The sequence below is a fragment of the Tyto alba genome, unplaced genomic scaffold (genome assembly GCF_018691265.1).
Source record: "Tyto alba isolate M040663 unplaced genomic scaffold, T.alba_DEE_v4.0 Super-Scaffold_23, whole genome shotgun sequence".
Lineage (NCBI taxonomy): Eukaryota > Metazoa > Chordata > Aves > Strigiformes > Tytonidae > Tyto > Tyto alba.
Genome location: NW_024881297.1, coordinates 9,267,511 through 9,292,535, shown reverse-complemented (window position 1 = coordinate 9,292,535; position 25,025 = coordinate 9,267,511). Strand labels below are relative to the sequence as shown.

At 43.8% G+C, this 25,025-nt stretch overlaps 1 protein-coding gene across 6 annotated transcripts in view; it reads right to left on the bottom strand.

Moving 5' to 3' along the window:
• NR3C2 (nuclear receptor subfamily 3 group C member 2) overlaps positions 1–25,025 on the bottom strand; it is a 211,557-nt gene that overhangs the window by 5,152 nt on the left and 181,380 nt on the right. For 5 of the 6 annotated variants that reach the window (XM_042796374.1, XM_032990067.2, XM_042796377.1 and 2 more), the window contains 2 exons: positions 9,342–9,472; positions 4,909–5,066 (listed from right to left, as the gene is read on the bottom strand). In XM_042796374.1, the coding sequence (XP_042652308.1) occupies positions 4,909–5,066; positions 9,342–9,472 (289 nt within the window). The remainder of the gene's footprint in view (positions 1–4,908; positions 5,067–9,341; positions 9,473–25,025) is intronic. The other variant, XM_042796375.1, reaches the window with a different exon arrangement.

Below are 25,025 nucleotides of genomic sequence, written 5' to 3'. Positions count from 1 at the left end.
CTTCATAAAGTGGATACGAAGCTCCTGCTTCACAAGTGGTAAAGCTAAGGAAAACCGTCGCCGGCCAGGTCGCCGTTATTCCATCACCATTATATTCCTTTTTGCTCCCAGTCCTATGAAAACCCCGTGATGCAAAGTAACAATTACTCTGAGGGGCTCAGGAAGTAAACCAGTCACCGCTGGGATGGCTTGCAGGCTGATTCTCAGAGGTACAGATGTCCTTGGGTGCCACAGTGGCTAATTTCTAGCTGATGATGAAATCTTGAACTCTAATCCAAGGAGTAAAACCTCCCACGAACACGGGGAAAACGAGGTAAGACCAAGGGATGAAGCCTCTGATTACACCTCTGCAATTCATTTACCTCACGCTAGCAAGGAGTAAAAGGTAGATAAAATGTCGATGGATTAGTCACTACGAGTATCTAACCAGAGTGAATGTGGAACCTACTTCTGCCTGGACAGGTGCATTTTTCTGATTCAGGATCTGCGCTCATTTCTTCAAGTTTTCTTCATAAACACATGCACACCAAAACCGCGGCCCCCAGCACCTGGACATGACATGGAAGAACCCGAGTTGAACTGGTTTTGCATGCTTGGAGGATGCATGCAAACCCACCGTATCGCACACACCAACGAAGCACCCTCAGCCAGGGTAAATTTTGAGCCAAGTCTCCCTTGCTTCTGTCAACAGTAGCGGGGTTCTGCCCTCCTCCATCAAACCCCATTAAGGTGAAGGAGAACAGATCCAACCATCGCAAACTGAGCAAGACGAGCCTGAGAGTAGCCCTTGTCTGCAGGCTGGGAATCATTTTCTTAGTGGACAGACACATAGTAGCTGCTGCAACACACTTCCACCCACACTCTTAGGCTGCTGCTGCTTTTGTAGGGGTCGCAGGGGGAGTAGGGACTCGATCTGGCTTCTGAGTAAACACAGCAAATGCCTACTCTGAGAATTCAGGCACTGGGACTAAAAGACGGCTCCAAACAGCTCATCAGCTGTGGGAGGCAGCTTTGGCAGATCGGCAGCAGGAGGGAGCGCACCCAAAGGTGCCGGCAACAGCCGAGGGGCTCGTCTGCAGCTTCGCATCTGTGGGGTTAAGCACCTGCCGAGGCCCCTCTGCACCCACGGCAGCGCGCCTGGCAGACCTGCCCCCGCAGCATCCGCGCCCTTCCTCCCGCCCTCGGCTTTTCAGGGAGCGTTACCCTGGCGCTCTCAGCCTATGGAAAGATCCACCTCAGCTATAAAGCATTCCCTTCAGGAACCATAAAAAATTAATTATTCGGCAGCATGAGCCTTAAAGAATTTATTTTTGTTTGGCAGAAAATATCAACAAGCAAATGACAGTGCAGAGCTCTGCCTTGCCAAGACAAGGGGAAGGTTCACATTAGGGTTTAATGTCATGGCACTGAAACAAAAGCCCTCTTAACTCGAAGTCTGTTTAGTATCAGCCAGATTGAAACCAAACTCAGCTTTTGTTCTGCAAACCGCCTAACCATACACTACACTCTCTATATGAGAGGAGGCTTGCCATGCAAGATACAACCCCTCCTGCCAAAGCCAACAGGAGATGCTGAGGAGGATCCAAATTAAGTTTTTGATACCATGTGTAGTACATCTGTTTCTAATGTTCCTGCATGCCGTTTGTCTGATCACATAATGCAGTTCACCTACGTCCAAGCGCTGCACATGCATCTCTCCCTGCCATTCACGGGCACGAGACCAAAACGTTTGTGCCCTGGGCAGGGAGGTCACTTCTCGGTGCTACGCCATGGCTCTCGACACGTAACACTGCTTCCTGAAACGGCGCGCCATCGCGGGCCGGCCGCAACGCGGGACATACAAGCCCTCCGGGAAGGGAGCGTGGCGACTGCGGCGCTGCCCTCCGCACTCCCCGGAGGTACCCACGCTGGGCTCCATCCACACAAGCAGAGCCGAGCCGTAGCACAGCAGCAAGGAAAAGGCAACGACCTACTCCTCCACGCAGCAGCAACCGCTGCTTCCACACGGCACCGAGCGCACGAACGGCGCACGGCAGCAGCGGCACGGGACCGCGTTTATCTCGTCTGCTCGGGATGGGTTGCGATCTCTTTCGGTTGCACTTTCGGTGCTTTCAGGCTTTATGGATCATTAGATAAAGTTGCTGATTTTTTCAAATACTTAAGTGCCTACCTGGCCTTCTTGAAAATTTATTTTTTCCTCACCTCGGCACTTTTCTACCTGCACATATGTTCACTGTGTGGATGAATGATTTAGTATACTGAGCAAGGTAAAACCATCTTGTTTGGGGCTTTTTTTCTTCCTCATATTATATAAGCCAAGCAGACTGTAACTGATATTCCCACGTGCTTTGTTTCACAGAGTCCTCAGAAAGACTACTTAAAAATGAGGTTGATGAAAGCAAGTGTGAAGGCGCAAAGGAGCGGTACTTTTTTTTTTTTTTTTTTTATTGTTTATCGCTGCACTCAGGTAAAGCGAACGCCACGAATGACGAGATGCTGCTTTGCTCTGATGGAAAAGCTGGAGGCAGCAGGAGGGCTGGATAAGCAGGTATTCTGCACCAGGCCCTTTGGGCTTGCGCTGCAAATGCCGATGCTGTGGCTCCAGCAGCATGTAAACACGGGGCCTCAGCTCCAGTTAGACCGCTCAGCACCAAATATATTCTGATCCTCTAAAATTATAATGGAGTAAGTTAAAAATACATAGGTGACAGCTGAAGAAGCGTTCCTCCTATACCGAGGAACCGAGCAGAAAATTTGCATTTGCACTGATAGAATGGAGAAATTCTGCACTAAGAGGCAGTGTGGGGGGAGAAGCGTAATTCTCACTTCTCATTAATATTATCACCACTCTAAATTTATTCTGATGGATTTCAGAAACCAAAAAGCAAAAGATCAGTTTTAAAGACAAAAAATAAACAAGTCTCCAATATCATCTCTGAAAGAAAGCACTGTTGTGCAGACAACCGGCCTTTTTAATGGGGAATGCTGACAATGGGACTTTCTTTAAAAAGTCCTTTGTAAGAAAAGTGCTCTAGTAAAACAAAAGTAATGTAAAAATAGCTTAATTAAAAATTAAATAAAATGCAAGAGCAGTCTGCTTCCTCTGGTTTGTTCAGCTCCCAATGGTTAATGCTATGTTTTGGAAAATGTCTGTAGGACGCAGTAGCATTCTCAGTAAGCGCGAGTCTGTCATCCAGTCACCTTAACCACACAAACACACCCATTTAAATAACAAATGATAGACACTGCCTGTTCTGAAGGGGATTAGAAAACTCCATAAATGCAGGGGTTTGTTATGGTGCCCTGAGGTTCAGATGGGAATATCTTGCAAATGATTTTATCACCCATCCCCTCTCTTTCCACTAAAACACTACAACTTCCTTTGCTGGCACAGAGCAAGTGAAACCCGATCTCTGAAGAATGAGCTATTGCTGCAGTACTAATAATACTCTCCCTGCCTCCCACTAAGATTTGCAATGTTTTAATGAACAACAGAACAATATTTGAAAAATAACTCCATATGTACATTCTGTAAACAGACCTCCGGCTCTTATACAGATTTGACCTGAAGTGCATTGTACTGTACTGTCTCTACAAAAATGAAATTTAAGTCGAGTACGAAGAATTACATCTACATGCAGGCTCTGAAAGCAAGTGCTGTAGGTTCTTCATGCAGCAAAGTTACTGCCCTGCCCACCCCGGATGGAGCCGGACGGTTTTCTCCTTTGCTGCAGTTTACCAGTTTTTACTGGGAGGTGATCAGCACCTGCTGCTGGGCTTCAGCCTCTGCTCACAGGGCCCCTCCTCTCTTGTACCCCAACACGACTAAAGGTTGCTACTGGTTAAGGTTGCTCTCGCTGGCCCCACAAGTCTCCTGCCACTTGCTGCCCCGGGGTGCAGCTTCAGAGGGGACGGGTGCTGGTGCCCAGGGCACTCTGGGGGGGCACTGGGGAAAACCCTCCAGGTTGAGGAGACCATCACAGCTGGGTCACTGGCTTTCTCTGTGGGGATGCCAGGCTCCGTTACAGAGAACACAGAGATAGACCCCCGCTGCTGCTCAGTGCATCTGGAGAGGTGAATCTCTGCACTTGCCATTTTACCGGTTAGAACTGGGTTGCTCCTGACTCAACAGCTCAATGTTACGGACACCCCCTTCCGAAATTGCGAGCTGCTCCCGTGCACTAGGCACCTACAACCCGTCAGAGTCACTTTGAGCTGAGGCCTCAAGAGCCTGTTTTGGGATGAAACTTTTAGTTTCCCATGTCCTTTATCACATCTTACACCTGACGCAAGTAAAACAAACACCTCGCACTGCAATGAGACAGGGTGGTAGAAATAACCTAACAATACAGTGAATCTCGTACTTTAAAAGCTCAAGTAAAGCCTCCAATACCCAAGATGTCTCCACGGTCTTAATACATCTTTTAAAGTCATCATTATTGCCATCCCAGCTGTAAAAGATCACCAAATTAACTCAACATTTATTAGCACGCATCGGGCACGTTAGATGTACGACACGCTAATCCGGCACCTCCCCCTGAGAAGCGACTCACAGGACACTCCGCGTGGCAGACTCGTGCTGTGCCTAACTCAGGGTCACAGCTAACATCGGTTCTCCCGCTGAAGAGCCTCTGACCCCACTAAGAGCTTTCCTGACCTTAAGTGAATCACTGGAGGCACAACACTATCATTTAGTATAGGAGAAGGCAGCAGGATCCAGCCCTTAATGACTTATATTTTCTTATTTTACTTGGCAGCTGTCCTTAAATTCATCTAACATCTTCTCTCAGATGTTCCTTTAAAAATAATTTATTTTTTTTTTCTTCCAGTTTACACAATTAAAGACTACTGGTTTACCTTAACAGAGAGATTTTTGCTTGTCTGTACTCCCCGAGGAGTTATACTTACATCATGCATGGAGTCAAGAAGTTTAGTCAGTTGGTAGAACCTCTGCCAGCTTTGCCCAGAGTTACTTGGACATTTAGTTACCATCTTCTTTAGTTCTTTAATGTAATTTGCCCTCATTTCTTCAAATGCAGCTTGGCTTTTGAGACCATCCTTGGGAACTGTCATTAAAAAGACAGTCTTATATTAATATTAACTGTATTGTTTATTCTTTTGATGTGCATACTTAAAAAGTTACTCTAATTAATGGATGAAAGAATTAAACCTTTAAGCAAAGTCCATAATTTTACAGACATTGTTCAGGAATCAACAACATCATACAGATTTTCAAGTGATTGAAGCATCCTCTCCAGATCAATGATTGCAGAAGCTGTGGCAGAGGACAAGATAACATCTCAGAAATACAACACATGCTAACCTCATGCTGAAACTGTTTTTAACACAACCCAGCCACACACACACACACAAAAACCCCAAAGCCCCCCCCAAAAACAAATAACAAGGCAGATGGATCAAGGATCCTTTTTGAGAAGTTGAAAAAGTGATTTATCATTCTTGACTGATTCCCCACAATTGGCAGAGGAGGTGAAGGTACAGAATTACAGCTGTTATGTGCAGAAATGCTAGACCAAGTGACATGTTCTTATGCCATCAGGTAACATCTAAAATTTCTCTGAATGTTAGTAAGCATCTGCATAACACCTAGAACAAACAGAGCCATTATTGTGCATGAAACAGGAGACTATTTTCCAAACAGCTATCCTGACCCGGTGTTTGACCATGACATACAGTTGCAAGCATTTCTAGTGACCTATCAAAGTTACCATCTGCCAGAGGGATCATTTCACAAGTGGACTAAAAGTAGAGTTTTCTGATACTTTTTACTGTGACTGATATCAGCAAGGCTAATTACAAAAGCAAATACACTGTTTCTTTACAGACTGCAAATACCCTTTCCCTCCAGCAGGTTCTGCCCCAAACAGGAATGGTTTATAGGATCAGATCTCTGGGAAAAACCCTGAAAACAGTTACTAATAATGTTACACAAAATGTTCTGGGTGTTTTAATACCTGGATTGGTTGAATACTACTTAACCATCAAATACTCTTCTATTCTGCATCTGTTAATGTTAGCCCACAGAAGGGCTGTACAGAAGTGAGAGTAAGCTAAATAGGAAATTACTTATTAAAAAAGGAGAAAAAAAAAAAAAGAAGTTATCTTTCAATTTAGCTTACCCTAACACCTTGACAGAAATTGTCTTGTTCATCTGTTTCCTTCTCTTTGAAATCCTGTAAACTGCCTTCTATCCCACTTCAATTACATCCTAAGCATGTAACAACTGCCTAAATGGCTCCAGAGTAGAAGCTTTAGGAAAAAGCACCAGTGTCTTCCATCACCAGTATCGACCAGAACAATTTAGCGATGTAAAACAAGGAGGAGCTCTACCGCCATGTGAGCAGCAAGGACTTGCAACCATCAACTACTGGAAAGGGGCACAAGGAGGAATCTTTAGAGAAAGCCTTAAGAGGTAACGCACCAACCTGCCTACCACTTGGTAAATATTAGTTATTTTATAATACAAACATAATATTTAACTTTAAAATTCTAGATGCCAAATCCCTCAGTCAGTCAGCCGACAGATAAACTGTCTGGAACAGATGTACAAATTCAGTTCAAGCTGAGTGAATAGAGAGACATCAATCAGGATGAGTAAAGCCATCAGAGCACACTGTGGCCCTTACACAAAAAATGCATGGGCTTTACATTTCCTTTAATATTTACAGGCCTGTATTCCTACATGCTGCTTAAAGACTGCTAGAACCACTCCTTCTTTGTCTACTACTATGCATTTCACTGTTCTGTCTGAAAATTATTTTACCATCACCCCAGCCAGATTATTAAGAAAGAAAGGAAGACCACAAATAAAGAGAACTCAAGCAAAACATGAAATTCTGGAGGTTTGCCCAGTGTTTCTGATTTTACTTATTAAATACAGCAATGCTTTTGGCAAGCTCCCAAAATCTATGGTCTGTGGAAAGCAAGAAAACAATTGAGTTGTAATGTGTGGCTTCTTCCACATGTAAATGGAGTGAAACTTCCTTGATGTGGTCATCATGAAAGTTTCAGAATAACTTGTACTCTGCTTATCACATGATTCAATAAAAAATTTTAAATGAAACCAAACCTGGTGTTTTCTGTCATAAGGTTGTATCAAGGTGCAATCATTTGAAACCAGGTTTGCTGCCCTTCACGTGACACTTTCTGGGTTTTATCACTATCTCCGTTTCCATTTCACTCTCTCTCTCTAACATAAAAATCCTGATTCTCCCAAACCGAACTATTTTTAGTAGGTTTTCTAGTGACTGTGGTGTGCGTTTCAAAGGGACCCAGCTAGCGAAGTTAATTGACCTCGCCTCACAGATTCTTGCGATAACTCAAGACATTAGTTAACATTCTCAAGAGGGCAGAATAATAAACACCTAGCTTAAAGAAATTTTGCTACATTTTTGGAACACCTTTAGGCTATTTTCCTAAAGATTCTCCCCCTTTAGGGCTGATTAAAAAGTAGCAGAGACAGATCTCCAATCCAGACACTCTCTCAAGAACATTTTCAGAGTTAGACCCGCAGCCCCCCACCTGCTCCATTAAGCACGGCCAGCTGCTTCTGGGAAGACCACGAGTGACCACCTTCAGAAAAGCCTATTTACCCCGCCAAGGGCTACCCCAGAGCACATCAGCTCCTCACAGCCCCCAGGTCACCAGAAGACCATCTCCTCAAGCCCTCGGTAGAGCAGGACCTGGGGGTCAGACCCCGTGGGCCAGGACACAAAACACTCCCCAGCCAGCTTCATCTTTCCCCAACCCAGGCAGCTGGAATGGCTTTAATGGGAGGGAGGGAGACAGCCAGCCAAGCCCCCCAAAACCTGACAGCCCTGGGAGGTTTCTGTTAGTGGATCCAAATCCCCTCCGGCCGTGACGGGAACTGCAGCCTCATGTCCTCCTTCAAAGGCAAGCACTTCAACCACAGAGCTACTGGCTGGGTGGGATGGGCAAGGTCTGAATGAAAGGCACCGCGGGCAGGGAGAACGTGCCCGTCCCACCACCTTGCCTGAGGGAGTTGCCACTCGGCTCTGCTGGAAATCCCTTCGTAGGCACCTAACTCTGCCCTTGTAGACAGAAACCCCGCCGTAGGCACCTAACTCTGCCTGCAGCCAACGTGCCCATGACACGGCCGGGGACCCGGGAGGCTCCTGGGTGTCCAAATGTGCCACTGCATCAGCCCCGGCTCCAGCGGCCGTTGCTGGTTTGGGCGATAAAGCGCCTTCCAGTGCTGCACAACTAACGCCCGGCGCTTGCCACGCATCTCCTCTCTCGCCTCGCTGGGGCAGAAGATGGGGTGGAGGCAAGGGGACCTCCAAGGGTACGCTGGGTTCCGCTCGCCACCGAACGGGGAGACGTCCCTGGGGAAGGTGCGTCCCGCTGCCGGCAGGCTTGCAAGGGAGAGGCAGCAGCAGCACAGCGGCCCCTTCGATCTCCCGCTCCTCCCCTCCCCGTGCAATGCCTCCACAGCCAGCCTCCTTCTGCGGGGGAAGTCCTGCCCGGGGCGTTCACTGAAGTGACATCACGAACGCCCACCAGCTGCGCTGATGCGTTACCGCACCATGATGTCACCGAGTGGGTCCCAAGAAAAGGAGCACGATTACACAGAAGAGAGCTGGCTTGCAGGTGACTGGCTTTTTCATCAAGACTGATGGAAAAGTAATGTACAAGCTGCCTGGCCTGCGTATTTATACAATTGTACTGGGGCAGGAGTTTTTCAGTATTTTCAGTAAGATACGATCAAGAGGTCTGCCAATTACTACACAGTCCTGTAACACACACACCAAGATGTGATTTTGTATCTTAAGAAAAGTCAAAGTGTGACACTGGAGAGAAAAATAAAGCATGCACTGTCATTTATTAAGCTTTCAGAGCCCTGTAAAAGGGCTTACCATTCTCAATTCACCTGGCATTGGAAAATTACCCATTTTGCAGTACAGGCAATATACATCTTTTGATCTTGAAGGTGACGTTAAGTCACCCAAACTGGTGGCTTTGAGTGTTGAGTGGGGATTTCTCCCCAGTCCCCACAGCTGTTGCACCTTCTTGGCACGCCTGGCCAACTCCAGCGGTTCCCAGACTGAGAGGGGGGCAAAGCCCCTTGCCTGGCTACTCCTGTCTTTCCAATGCACATGACACGTTCAAAATGCAAAGGTACCTCCCCGTGCTAATGGAGAGTCAGATCTGCAGATAAACCTAAGACATAAAACCAGGCTTATTCCTGCGGCCCTGCTGGTAACGGCTTGGCTCTTCTGCCACATTGGTTAAAATCGCTGCACCTCTTTGTGAATTGGAATATTTTCAAGTATTCCCATGTAACCACGAATCTAACTTACCTGTACTTAACAGCAGCAGAACTTTCATGATAGTGTACTCCTCAAAGCTAAGCTGCAAGCGAACAAACTGCAGACTGATCTGGTGCATCCCCTGGCACAGTTCAAACATAGCAGACTGGCGCATCCGTTCCCTGCAAAGAGAAAGAAACAAAATCCAGAGGATAAATACGGGAGAACTCGATGTGCAGTGGGGCAGCCCACGCATGAGGAAAGAGAGGTGCAACCTGGAAACCAAGTGCTGGTCATGCAGTAAGACACACGGCAGCTGCGAGGTTCAGGTTAGGTAAGGGAGCTGGGGACTATGGGGGGGATGCCTGGTCCCGCGCTCCCCATGCTCCCGTTTTTTTGGTGGAAAAAAACCCACTGCCTGTGAGTTTTCAGGGACCTGGGCATCACCTTGCTCAACTCCTACGCCACCCACAATGGATGGCTGAGTTCACTTCACTACCAGGCAGACCACAGGCAGCAATAAAATCCAATCCTCCCCTAAAAGGAACAGAAACAAATGTAATTTCAGTTTTATACACTGACGATGTTAATGAACTGGCAAAAACGTTTTCAAATACATTTGAATTGTCAGCATTTGCTCAGCTCTGCCCTGGCTGAGGGAAACGAGCCTGCTGAATGGGTCAGAACTGGTGCGATAGGGGAACCTACACCCACTGTGTGCACGTTGTCAACGATACGTCCCCCACCAGCTGACATACAGGCGGAAACAGGTTTCAGAAGTGTCTGGTGGAGAGAGGAGCTGGGGAAAAGGATGGCCACGGGGGACTGACAGCCTCCCACGCGCAGCCCCGGCCAGCCCAGCCCAGCCCAGCCGCCAAGGCTGCCTGCAGCCACGGACGACAGGAGAACCCACGGCAAAGGGCTCTGACACCAGCAGGGCCCTGGGATCAGGGATTTCCACCATGCCGGCCAGCAGACATCTTGACTCATCTCATCCTGAATAACACAGTCCTGCAAAAACACGGCTGGCGGGTCTGGAAAATGGGGAAGTGGTTTAACAAAAATCAAGTAAAACACATGACTTCGTGTCACTGCCTTCATGTCTACTGAGGAATCTAAAGTTAAACGATTGGGATGACTGCTGCCTCAGCATCCTTCCTAGATAACCACCATTTCAAAATCTCTGACACCTACTTTTCCAGAAAATGCAGCAGGTCTAGCTCCAAGGATGAATGCATGAACAACAAGGAGAAATGATTTCCCAGTCACTGAGTTCTTGTTCATGTACTACACTGGACTTCCTACACAGTATTCTTAGTCAAACTGTTACAATGGTTTCTTATTCAAACACTGAAATACTCAAATATTCTGTATGTTTTTTTCCCAAAATAATAATCTAAAATGATCTGGAATAAAGGAATATAGAATAAGACGATCTCGTTCATTATTACAAATTTTTGCCTGTTAAATTGTAAAGTACTAAGGATACATGACTTGTATCCAGTTTATTCTTTTTTTTTTTTTTTTTTTTAAATATACTTTGATACATTTATCTGCAGACCCTCTCTCTCTCCTCTGAGGCAACCCCAGGCTAACCTATCCTGCAAAAGTTGATGGCAGAATTAGTTTGGATTTTGCTATACTTCTAAAGCTGCTATCCCAAACCACAACAGCTACAGCAGAGAGTAACCGAGAACTGCCTGTCTCATTCTGAAACTACAATATACAGGCGAGTATTTAGACAAGGCGCTATAATTGTTGAGTGACCAACTATTTCTTTTTTTTAATTGCTCAACAACAATTGTCTATATTTCTTCAAACATTTTTTCATGTAACTGGGGAATTGGATGAAGTTCAGCTAATTATTTTAACCGAGCAACTGCCTTTTCAAATACACAAATTGGCTGGTGAAAGAGAAGAATCATACTGTGTGCAAACAAAGACTGATGTAATCTTCCTGGTGTTTTATTTCACTACTGCCAGAGCAGATTTTATTTTCCTCCTTAATACTAATAAAGTGGACTCCCCATTGTTATATAGGCTCTGCACTTTTCCCTTGCTCCACCCTCTTCTTAAGACGAAGAACTTCCAGCTTTTTTTCTTTTTTTAATTTAATAGTAGTAGTAATGCCATGTTTATTTTTATTAACGCATCATGGGCTGCAGGTAATAAAACAAATAGAAGAAAATTTGCAGAATTAAAAACCGTCGGATGCACATGAACAGGCGTTGCTGAAGCTTCTGTGCTGGGGGTCCCGCTCCAGGCCCAGGTCTCCCCGAGGCTGGTGGCCACTGTCGGAGGCTGGTGGCCAACCCAGCACGGCAGCACTGAGATCCCCCCCAGCGTCTGGACATGCCCTTAGCATGGATGGGAGCTCCTTCCCGTTTGGCCACTGCATGAGTCGGCCCACCCCCCTTCTGGGGACAGCACCCTAAACCAGCCCGAGGTCCTGCAGGTTGTTTTGCCCAGAGACCAAACGGCTTCAGGGACCTCTGAGCTGACCCAGAGACAGCTGGGGAGAAAGACCCCAGAGAGCGATCTCCCTCGCGCTGCTCCTGCTCCCCTAACCTCTTCCCAAAATTACCAAATCTGGGACTAGGACACAGACAAAGGTGGCTCCTAATCGACCTCTCCCAGGAGGCTTGGAGGGATACGTGCTGAAGTTGAAAGGCAAACGAATAATAAGGGACATTTGTATTTTAATAAATACATTTTAAGGTGTATCTCAGACTGCTGAAGACTGACAGGATTCAAAACAAGCACAGGCTATTATATCCCTTATACCTTTTGCAGGACACCAAAGTTAGTTTCTCCAGCCTCAGAACACAAAGCAGCTGCCACCACCCCTGCCTGCATTTGACCTCCACAGACGCAAGAAGTGCCAGACCTTTCATCCGATACCACAAGCCATGCAGCACATAAAACAAAACATTTTGAGGTTTTGTCTCCGGTTTCTTATGCTCTCACTAAACAGCATGGCAAACCTAAAAGTATCCTGACTCAAAACCATTTTTTTTTTTTTTTTACACTGCATTGCACTTTTTGTGACATCTTATGTTTTTCTTGTACTTGTTTTGCTTTCATATGATTGCCTAAATAGAAGAATTTTAGTAAAAGTCAAGGTTGTTTGTTTGGTTTTGTTTGCTTTTTCGTTTTTTGTCTTTTAAATATTTAATCTTTTAACTACTCACAAATATTGGTCTCTACCCCCAAGGAACAACTGATGGCATTGTTTCTAGTGAGATAAAATTCTACACAGAACTAGTTACTAAGTAGTTTATTTAACATACAGCAAACCTGTAATTTCAAATCAGTTTCCCTTCTGAAAAATCAATTCAGTTGATCTATTACTTATTTACAAATTATTACTAACTACAAATTATGCTAGTTAATTCATGACTCTGTTTAATCTAAGTATTTTGTGGGTGTTTACAGTATTCAACTTTGCATTTGCTTGTTAACCCACAGAGTGTAAAATAAGAGGGTACAGAGCTTTTGGAAAATTGAGATGCTGACATCACGGATATCTCAATACCATGAGAGTAACAACAAAATAAAGCAAAAGAAATGGTTCACCTATTAAAAGAGATGGGGCACATAGAAATTAGGGGATGTCAACATAACATGAATAAAGTTAGTTCTTCCTTACCAAATGCCTCATCTAAGAATAAGTAACATCAAGTCATCACAAATGCTATTACCACCATGAGGAAAAATTAAAGCAAACTTCTATGTTGGCTTCCACCCCCACCTTTTTTTTTTAAAAGAAAAAGAAATTTAAAAAAGGCAAAACCCACCCAACCAAATCCAGTTCTATCTCTGACACAGCATATAAACATACAAAGTTCTGGACATGGAAAATGGAGAATGTGAAGATTTGGAATGTAAGGACGTGTAACTTTATGGGGACATTTAAGAAGGTAAGTACATTTAAGTAATAAAAGGCGTGGAGCCAAAGCTCTGAATCCGCTGTGTGGATATACGTTCAAAAGTGGTGTCATTAGCTCAGTTTAGCTTAATCCTCCTTCATAATAATACACTTTAAACTTTACACCTTAAGTTAATCCATCTTAAGTTCCCCGAGTGTCTCCTTACAGGCTTAATTTAATGCCCGGCTCACATTCTGCCTGACCTTTCCCGCAGCACTGTGGCAGGCAGAGCAGCAGCAGCCAGCCCATTCCCCACAGCTACGGCTCTGCCCCGTTTCTATCTGCTCCTGCACAGCCTCTTTGGCCACGGGTACCTTGTGTTAACCCGTCACCAAGTTGTGCACCTCATCCCCACTGGCACCGAGCTGCTGCTGCTTTTCCCTCCTGTCTCCCAAGAGGAAGATGAGGTGGGTACCGCCACTGGCAAAGCCCTCTGAGGCATCTCTGCCGCCTCGGTGAGAAGAGGGGTTTTGTTCCTGCTGTTGGGTTTCTCCCAGTGAACCACAGCAAACGTGTTCCTAGTTGAGAGACTCCCTGGTACTTTCCCTGGGTTCGTCTTCTCTTTCTCCCCACTTGATCTGGGATCTCCCCCTAACCCCATGCAATCTCTACGTTCTCACCTCTCTCATCTCTGCCACCCTTATTCCCAACCTGACTCCAGACCTCCTGTCTCCTTTCCATGGGCAGGCTGCATGGAGACCAGCTCTGCGGTACTGGCCTGACACCTCAGCCCTGTTTCATCCTCAACATCCACCCACAGAGAGCTGAATATGCGGATGAGAAAGTGGCAAACCCACCCAGCTCCTCCTGCTCCGTGGCAGCAGCCACCGTTTTACACAGGGGCAAACGGCTTGAGCATCTGGCTGAAACAGGACTGGTGCCCAAAATCACCAAGGGATGAGCCACCCAACTACGGCAGAGATGTAGGATTTGAGCAGTCACACTGGGGGAGGCATGGTTTAAGGCAACTGTTTTAAGACAAGGCATCCTAAATACCAAACCAGTCATATATCCCCTTAATACCCTTAGGTGACCACAGAAACCAAACAGCCACATCAAAAATTGTGAAACTACAGGCACACTGTACAGAAACAGCTTGTTATGAATAAGTAACTTATAATTTATGAAGTCATCGTAAAGTCCAGTATCGTAAATCCCCTTGTTGAGGACAGAAAGTGCACTTCAGCTGACCATAACCAAGAAGAGGAACCCACGCATCAAGGAATATTCACTCACAGGTGAAACTCAGCCTCAAACCAAACCTGATACCATGCTTTATTTACTTTCTCATGGATACTATTCAAAGCCACAGCGCAAGGCATCGTCCTAAATTAGACAGGGAAGTGAAGAAAGGGAAAGCTGTGGTTGGTGTTTTGAATTTTCATCAGTATTCATGTGGCTTGCTGATGGATAATCCCAAGAAAAACTAGGCAAAGGCATCCCCTTTCACAGCACCTCAGAGGAACAAACGTGCAGCTGACTTAGTCCCTTGGACTCTGCAGCTCAGAAAAGACTTAGGAAAAGACCAAGCAACAGTTGCAGCAAAAGTGTGATGTCAAAGATATTATTTGTATTTCCTGATTTTACTTCCCCCCTGCAAAGAACGGTTTCCGATTTTATTTTCAAGAGCATTTCCTTTGCTAGACTAAAACCTGTATCCATTTGAAGCCTGTCTATCATTTAAAATGATTTCAAGGAAATTCAGAAAGCACATTACTGTATCAAAACCAAAACCAATGAGCAAACAAACAAATGCAGCCCAACAAGAAAACCTGCCAAAGGCCTGAAGGGCAAAACCAGTTTGGAAGCCGCAGAAAGCAAGGTGTGCTTTCCACCATGCCAGAGGGGGGCAGTTGGAACTTGGCAGGGGGAAGAGTGAAACATCACCAGACACCTTTAGTACAAGGCAGGCTAGCTGTGGATAAAGGGGGGGTGGGGGGAAGGAAAAAAGACCAGGGACATGGGATTACAGAGTCCCTTGTTCAGCTGCTCAAACCATCTAATCAGGAAAGCCCTTGGCCTGAATTATCTTAACTGCCTCAGGAGGGGTTCACGTGTCTGGAAAAAGTTTTGAAGTACTTGGGGAAAGAAAAAAACAAACATATCATTGTAACAGCAATTTTGTCTTTCTTGAGGGAGTATTCTACGTCAACAGCTCCATCACATGAAGAATGGTGGGAACAGAGCGACACTGGCTAGCACAAAACCGAACCTGTTCTTCCGTGCAAAGGGGCAATCGCCGCACTGCTTTGTGTGTGCCGGCACCGGGAAACACTGCGCGTCGTCCTGCTCAGTGGACTGTACCCAGACACCTGTTTCCCATCTTGAAGCCACTATAAATGCCACCAAAGTCAGCAGTGCTGGAGCAGCATCATTAAGTTATTGCACTGATCAAAATCCAAGCCAAAGTACATGCAGAATTCAGGCAAAATTCAATTATGACTTTTCATTCAGCACTTATTTCTTATTCAGCACTTTCTCATCTCTGCTCACTCTGCAAGCCACAGCAGAAAGAGACAAACATACTCCTTTCAACACACTGCCTTCAACTCTTAAAGTTTTAGAGCCATCTCCTTCCAGGAAGGCAAAAAATACCTGTTACCTTGCATCAATGGCAAATGTGGGCACGCAATCCTGTTGAAATTAATGGCAGTTTTGTCATCAGTTTCTACTGGGAGAGAAACCTGGGTCGTGCCCATTTTTCCTTGAACTTGTCAGTAAGCCAGCAGAAATAAATACCCCATCTTTGGCACCACTAATGACCTCCTCCTCTTCCTGATAAGGCAGCAGATGCTCTCCCGAAGCAGTGAGGGATAGGGAACTCAACTATTACCCTGCAGTTGGTTAAACTGCCATGGATAAACACAGGCTGGGAATTAGGTGGTTGATTCAGGGAAGCGTTAGCCTAGAGGTAGCAGCCTCAGATGACCACCCTGCTGCCTACACAAGCCATGGTGGATCTCAGCCAGGTTACAACGTCACAGCCCCTGGCTGCCTGCTCTGTCGTGCTGCTGGAAAACACTATTCTTGTACCAGGCCCGAGGCAAAAAAAGAACAAACCAAACCAAACCCAAAGTGCCATTGCTTCAGCCCCCCAGTGACAGTCTGGGTTTTCACCATAGCCCTACATTCCCAGGACCTTTTGGCTGATACTACTTAAGGGCCTGACACAGCTACTTCCCATGTACACGCTCCTTCACACAGAGGCAGGAGATGCCAGCAATCACGTCTTAAAGCAAAGCTGCAAGACCTGCCACCAAATGTCACCTCAGCTCCTCCTGCTGACCCCAAATCCCTCTGGCTCTGTCCTACCTGACTTTAGCCACCACTGTCAGTCAGCATTTCTTCTCTCTACCTAGAAGGTGGGGAGAAAATAAACCCTGTGCCCTATTAATCTGACACAGCAGCAAGGCCTCGGTACTAACCTTCTACTTTAAAAACGAGGAGGTTTTATGGCAAGATCCTCCTGCACCAGCAGGGAACTGGCTCCAGGGCCCTGGAGATGCCTCCTAGTGCTGTGTTCCTGCAGGAATCTGACATGCAACAGGAGAAAGCTGCTCCTGGCAAGTAAGCACAGCATGCAAGAGACAGATTTGCTGGTCTCGAAGTGGCTGAAAGAAGCCCTTCAGTAACGATCTCCCCCCACCAACCCCACCACAAGAATGTGGAAACCCACCATTACTAAAGCAAAGCATTTAACCCCACAAGCTCCTCTGCGGGTGACTGGGACGCTGAAGACTGAGGGGTGCGTAGCTGGGAGCACTGGCACTACAGCAATGACCTCGGCAGAAGAAGCTGCTGAACCTAGGACAAAACAGGGATTAGACTGAGGACCACCAAATGCTGAACGTGGATAATCAGACAAGGAAGGCCATTTCGCATTAAATCAGATCTACAGACATGGCTGGCATTTTGTGGGCTTTAGCCACCCAGGCATACAAACTTGGCAATTTTTACACTGAATTTAAAGGAGTCAATTCTGAAAATTATTTTTCTCCCAAGAAAGTCCTCCTGGTGATCCTAGAGAATACAATCTCAGCTAACTGATACTAAGAAATTTAGAGCTGCTTTAAAGTTTCAGCTAAGTGTCCTCCTGTTACATGCCTATCAACAAAGGAACTGGCAACAGCTCGTGGATAATGATTGCTAAAGGAGAGTTTCAGCTTCCAATCAGTAAGAGAGAACTTGTGCTGAAATCCAACGTAATAATCACCCAGTTATGTAACCCTAAAATCCCAAGTACATCAACAGCAAAAAACCCTAAGTATCTGCTGAAATTAACAGTTAATTATGCAGTTAGCAGAATGCTGATACCAAATACTCTCTTTTGGTTTGCATTTGCATTCCAAAAGAGACAAATCACAGTTAAAATGAGAAAATACATAATTATGCCTTTACCAAAATGCTTTTTCAATATCACATTCAATAATAAGTGATGGTAACGTACACATGACAATAAATACTCTTTTAAAGTTCACCAGAGAAAGGTATCTCCAGCCAGAAAAGGTGCCCACTAGGTATCATTTTATACATCCATTACACCATGGCTCATTGTCACTAGCAGTGGTTCATCACCAGAATTACTGCTATATTCCACATGCAGCAGCAATTCTCCTCTTGTGTCAACACTTTGCTCTTGCTATCATTCAAAGTGTGGCGTTTTCTGGAAGTCAGTCGAGGCATGCCTTCTCATACCAGTTTAGAGAAACTACTTCCTAATTTTTCTTTTAATCTGGAAGATTAAAATTTAACTCTACAGGGCAAGTAGTGAAAGCAAGCACTGCGCATGTGAAAGGCATTTGGAGATGTCACCAAACAGCTCAGTGATGTGCAGAAAGATTAAAGCAGCACTGTTCAGACAGACACTTGAAAGGAACAAACCTCCTCTCTAGTCTAGCCCTTCCTGCCAAGAACCTTGAGAAAAGTGAAAACAGACCCTCCCAAAAGGCCTGTGGATGTCCCAAAGTTATGCTGAGACAGTACTAAGCAAGCATAATTATGTCAAGTTAAATATAAAATCATTGGGCAATTCTTCATGCTAAAGTCATAAAAACTAACAGTCAAGCCCTTTCAAACACATCACAAGCTGGAAACCTGCCAGAACATCCACTGGGCCAACAGATGATCAAGACGAAAAAGAAGTGCTTGAGAAAGATCAGGCCATAGCAAAGAAGTTAAATAAAATCTTTGCATCAGTGCTCTTCATAAAGGAGTCCAGGAAGGCTCTGCACCAGTCTCTCTTTTCACTAAGCATGTGTGAGAACTAGTTTCAGATTAAAGTGTGAGTAGAAGAGGGTTTTGAAAGAAGAAGAAGAAAAAAAAAAAAAGTAAATTAATAGTAATAAATCACCAAGACCAGATGGCATCTATCCACGAGCTGTAAAGTCACTTAAATACGGAACTGCTGAACTACTAACTGTGCTGTGCAGCTTATTGCTTAAATTGCCCTTATAAAAGGCATGGAAGGTGACAAACGTGACTGATTTCTTAAAATGGGTCTGGGGAGGGAGTACTCAAGAGACCAGAGGCGAGCCAGTCTCATTTCTCTATCTAGCAGAATTATTGAAAGAGGAGCATTAATAGATAAATAAATATACGGGAAGAAAGTCAGTGCAGCTTTGGCAAAGAGAGGTCACGTCTCATGAAGCTGCAAGAGCGTTCTGATGGCAGCACAAGGATGTTCTGGTCAATACAGGCAATGTCCGTACGATGGAAACGCTTTGCACGTGCCAGGTCTAGCTGCATCCCACAGGCATATGGGTTGAGACCTAAGCAAGCACCAGCCCTCTCCTCCTCCTCCTCCTCTCCTCTGCCCTGGTTTCCACACAAAGGAAACTGGGGCATGCAGCTTGGGTATGGGCTGCAATACCGTCTGTCGGCGTGCCAGCATGGGTAATTACTGGTCTAGGACCTCCTGCACACTGAGCTGTGCATCAGCAGGTACGCGGGGATGCAATCGCAGCAAAGTTGGATTTTAAAGCTATTAAAAAGATCTCCTGAAAGCTCTTAAAGAGAGTTTAGGGATAAGGAGGAGGGCTCTTCATGGATTATTAGCAGCTTAAAAATAAGAGACCGAGGGTAATAATAAATGGACATCTCTCACATGTAATGGAGGTTACCAGGGAAGCCTCACAGAGCTCCGCACTGGGAGCCTGGGCTGAGAACTGTACTCGTACATCATCTGAAAAAAATCAGATCTGTGGAAGTGACAGAGCTTGCTGATGACTCCAGATGATGAAATCAAGAGCTGCCTGTGAAAAACTGCTGAAAAATCTTGCAAAACTGTGTAGCAGGCTGACAAAAGCGAAGGTGAAAATCACTAATTGCAAGACAATGGAGACAGTACAACCATCTTCCACCATGCATACAAAATAACTGTCTCTAAATTAACAAACATCACACAAAAAGAGATGTAAATGCAACCTGGAACAGGTTTTGGGGGCTTCTGTCTTTTGAAAACACTTGCTCAGTGTTTACTAATGGTCAAATAAAGCAAAGGGTGAGAGAAGAAGACTCGTGAGCAAGAGGGAAATCATGATTTTGTTAGTGCATAAATCCAATGCACTCTGAGCACAGCATGTCAGTCTGATCTCCTCCCAAAACTAATACAACAGGCTAGCAAAAGTGCTGAGGGAGAAGATGAGGATGGCCAGGGATAGCAAACAACTAATATACAAGGGAAGATTAAATTGACTAGCTGATTCTTCAGCTCACAGAAGAAACGATGGGACTTGACGGAGATCTATAAGTGATAAATGGCATACACAGGGTGAAAAGGAATATATCCACTATTCCTACAAACACAAGAATGAAGTGGCACTCCATTAAATTATCAGCTACCTGCTTTAGAAACATCTCCAACAAACAAATATGCATAATTAAATTGCAGAAGCAACTGCCATAGAACATTTTAGATGTCAAGATTATAAATGTATTCAAAAAGGTATTTGGCACATTCACAGAAGAAAGATACAGAAGGGTTATTAAGCACAACTGTCCGAATGCAATCTCCCACTCAGAAAGTCCCTAAATCACTGACTGCTGGAACGGGCAAACGAGGAGGTATCATTTTATCCTTGTCCCGAAATTATGCTTTCTTTGCAACTGGACAGTTTAAAGGATAAGAAACTGTGCTAGATGGACATTTCTTCTCACAGTTTTTACATCCTCAACGATGTCCTCAGAACTACTTTATCTCCTGTCTTCCTTTACAGTTTCACACTTTTAACTAAAACACTCTAGAAATTTAAGAAGTGTTTAGAGATAAAGGCATTAAAAGGCAGAGCCTTTAGAAATTTATGCAAAGAAGATGAATCTATTGCTTTGCACAACCATTGACTTGCTTACAAAGTAAAAGCTAAATAAGACTTGGAAAATCTAGCTGAAGCACATTACATCTATTATGTACAGGTATGACAACAGTTCTTCGAACTTTCCTTCTGTGTCCGCACTAATTTGGGGTGGGTATGTAACAAAATACTTTCATATACTTCTCTGGATGGGAACTGAGCTATGCTTTGTGAAAAAGTAAATAACAGTAACAACATATACAAAAATGTACTGATAAAGATCACCATTTCTCACTGTGCTGACAGTTTAGATTGTATGAATGTATTACTCCTCTCCAAAATAATATACGCAAGCAAAAATCATGCAGGGAGGAATATCAAGAAGTGCTTGATGATCTATTAACAAGATCACCGATCACACACATAATTTATTAGCAAAGAATGAACACTGACAACTCTTATCAATAATCACTGCAGCAATACTAATTAAAAATGAAGGATTTGGAGACTGCCAGATGAAAGGAACTACAAAAATGTACCTAAATTTAAACACTGCAGGATTAACAGATTGCAAATGAAACCAACAGGGTTAACAGCCATCATCCTGCAAAATGTAAATGGGGAAAAAGTAATCTTTTAAACAATAAAAGAAGTTACTTATTGGCTTTACCACCACTTACAGATGATCTAAGTAATCATTTCCCCCTCCCCCATCCCAAGGTATATAAGGTTAAAAAAATCTGCTGTTCTTAAATATTCAGTTTATTTTATTACATTTATCTTCCTGCTGTTACCATAGAAATCAGAATATCAGGAAGACTTATAGGCTTCAGCACTGAAAGGGCACAGAGGCAGCTCCATCCTCGCATTGCCTTACGCAACACCAAATCCTAATTGTCCCAGCTTCCACAAGTATATTATGAGACGATATTAGGAACATAATGAAAAGACAATGTACATGCTATTTACTAATAAAATACACATAATTAATAAATGCAGATTTAAAATAAAATCTTAGCTGTTCAGCTGAGCTACATCTTAATTCTTAATTTAATTTTATGACTTTGCTCAGTGTTACAAAATCCTCTGCCCATTCACATCCCATGACAACATTAGCACAGACTCTTCACAGAAATCCCTATGTACTGAGGCTGTTTTTCTGCCTGCCTCTACCTCATTTGCCGTACATCAACTTTCTCATTTGAAAAATGTATTCTCTGTTTTTCCTCTATTGCGAGTATCAACCTCTGTCTGCTTTCAAATTTAAACCTTCGCATTTGGGGGAATTACCAAAGGCACAGCATGAAAGATCCTTTCAATGCTACATTTTTATTTTACTGAAAGTTAAATCTTACACTTTAAAGGAAGGATTTATATTAATTTGTAGTAACCTTTATCAGCTTGTTAAACTACATTATATATATAGCATTATTGGGTTATTTAAAAATATCTGGAGTAGATGATTTAATTTTATAACGAAAAAGCCATCCATACCGCACTACGAATGAGAAAAGTAGCCAAGTAGCATCACAATTGGCCAAAATGGCAATAATGAAAGGACAGCCACTTCTCAGCTCAAAATCCATAGCCTGAAGCTTCACTGTAAAACTCAAAAGCACCAACCAATACATCAATCTGCATATTCTGCTCTTAATGCTTTGTACATAATATTCAATAAACTGCAGCCTCTACTGAAACCTTTTTGCTGTAGGGACTGAACTGCATATGATGCAATACAGTAATTTCAGAGATGTACAAAGACATCGCTAATCCAAATGCTTGCGAAAACTGGCCCCAGTTTTTCGACTCAGGTTTTCAAGTTCATTTTGATAATTTTGGGTACCTCGTACAATGCCTAGTTATGTTTTTAATCAGGAAAACTCTCAAGACCTTGACTAGGGTAAAAATGTCTGTAAAAATCCCATGACAGTTAGAGGCAAGTACAATGGCCAGGAAATTCCGAACCTGCATGCTTATGCACCTACGATTTATTCTTTATACTGCAGATGACAAACTAAGAAAAATCAAAGGAGCAAGAAAACACACAGCACATTAGTCATTCAGTACATTTGCAAAATACTTTTAAAATATTAATGCTGTACTTTAACATACTAAAGTGCCTCAACACGGTGTCTCAGCATTAGCAAACTCTTTCAGTATCCCATATCATTGCTATTTTACAGCTAGATAAGGCTGTAATGGTAAATAAGATAGTTGGGGTAACTTTCCTAAAAATAGTAAATGATTTTGGAATTTGAGCCTCTTTTTTCAAAAGCCCCCAAGGATTTGGAAATCTACAAAGAGACTGTGTAAAACCTGCAATCAAAAGGAAAATTGAGACCTGTGGGGGAACTCCAGCATCAGGCTGGCCATCTTTACGCCGGCAGAAACCAACATGTGCCAAAGAGGACACATAGCTTGATTTTTAATACTCATCAGCAATGCCATCAGCTGGGCTTCTGCCCTATGGAGAGATGAAAAGCCACCAGCTCTCTTCCGTCAGGGAAGGGATGGATAAGCAGGGCAGCTTGCCACGAGGGATGCAGTTTCTGGCCTCCAGCTGGGAGGGGAAGATGTGCTGGGAGTATGAGCCGTGGCCCCGAAGGCAGCCCATGTCCCACCGCTCCCACTGGTCTCCCACATCAGGGGAGTGAGGATCCCTGGCCGCACCACATCTTGGCTCCTGCCGGGTTTCTGTTGGCAGTGCCGCACTCGTAAATGCTTTTTATCCCTTCCTGAGCCTCTGAAAGGTTGCCAGCTAATGCCCTGACTTAATGTATGGGTGGAAGCAGATACCTGGGAAGTTGCCACCACCAGCCAGTGGGACAGCAACTGCCTGAGCCAGTCACAGAAACGTGAGCAAGGAGAAACATCCCTTGCCTTCCTCTGGGATTTCAGCAGGACTTCTGCACTGTAAACAAATACATTTCTACTACTGAAAGGTTCAGATCATCAGATTTCTTCTAGGACCTAAACTGCCATGCTGCCTCTTTTCAAAAATGTTGGGGGCTTTTCCTTCAGAAGGACACAGCCAGAGAAAGAGTCATTGAAGCTATTAGTTCAATGATTAATTCATCCAGCAAGGGAGAGACCAAGGGAATTTGAAACTAACTTCTCTACCTTCCAGGACCACGTCTTAAAAATCATGTTTTAGACTGTCTTCTGTAGCAAACAACTGTTTTTGCATAGCTTCAGACACAATCCCTGAAAATAAGCTAGCGTTAAAGAACATTGTATTTTGCTACATCCCTTGCTTTGTTCTTGCACCCATTCCAAGCAGCACCACTCAGTTCCCTGCTTTCAATTGTGTATAATTTTACCAATTTAATGCTCTGGACTTAAATTGTCCATGCATATGCCTGCCTCAGGTTGAATTAGATTAGAAAATTTCAGCTGAAGTCTTTGGTTAAGTCTTAACAGAAAATTTCTCCCTGGAGTTAAATAAACAACAGTCTTTTCTTTTTTTTTTTTTTTTTTTTTCTGTGGGATTTCTGTTAGTTTGCAGTAGAAACCTGAAATGCTTCAGAGCTTAGGTCTGGAATCAGGGATAGTCTCTTGCCATGCCTTAAGAAAATCTACCCCATTAATATCTCTCTGTTATCCCAAATCCCTAGATCCGTTCAAGGTAAGGCTAACTTGACGGCAACAAACGAAGCAAAAATCCAACAGTGTCTCACTACATAATCCTGTATCATCCCTACAACTCATCCAACCTGATCAATACAAATAGGAAGGAGTCACATGGGAAAAAATATTACGTGATAACATAACTTAAAGATTTGGTTATGGATACAGTCTTCAAAGCACGTACCCAAATGGTTTAAACTACAATTTCAGAGACCACCTTCATTTTGGAACTTTGCAGCTTCTTGTATTTGAGAAGGCTTGCAGCCTTAAGAACATTAGAGCAATGTCATTTGAGTATTATTACATATGCAACAGTCATCCTTTAAGAGTGTTTACCTGCAATAAGAATTATGTAGTGTCACCCATATGATGGTCTTTTAAACATTTAATCTGGATTAAAATTGAAGCTATATATATAAAAAATATTAGTTTTGATTAAAACTACTATGCTACAAAAGAAATGGATTTAAAACCCCAACATACTGTAACTTACAACATAAAATACACTGGTCTATTTTATGCCTCTTTTCAGGCTGTTTTTAGGCATTTCTGTAACAGGCTGAATGGCTATTTTCTTATCCCGCAGTTCACATCTTCACATTTACTTAAGCCCAATTAAAGCAATGGAATATACACATGATCCATAAAGACAAACAGTACACTTAATTAGATATGTAGTATGACTAAACGAAGGCGGACAAATATTCCCAGCCTTCCATAAGCCTAACAGGAAATCAAACCATGTATTAGTAGGGAGGCACTTTGCACTGTATTTATACAATCAAAGATACATTTAACAGCTATTAACAACAGAGATCCTCATTTGTTATTTGCCTCATTTATAGGCCTTCAGAATAAGAAAGAAAACAAGAACATATATCATGGCCTTC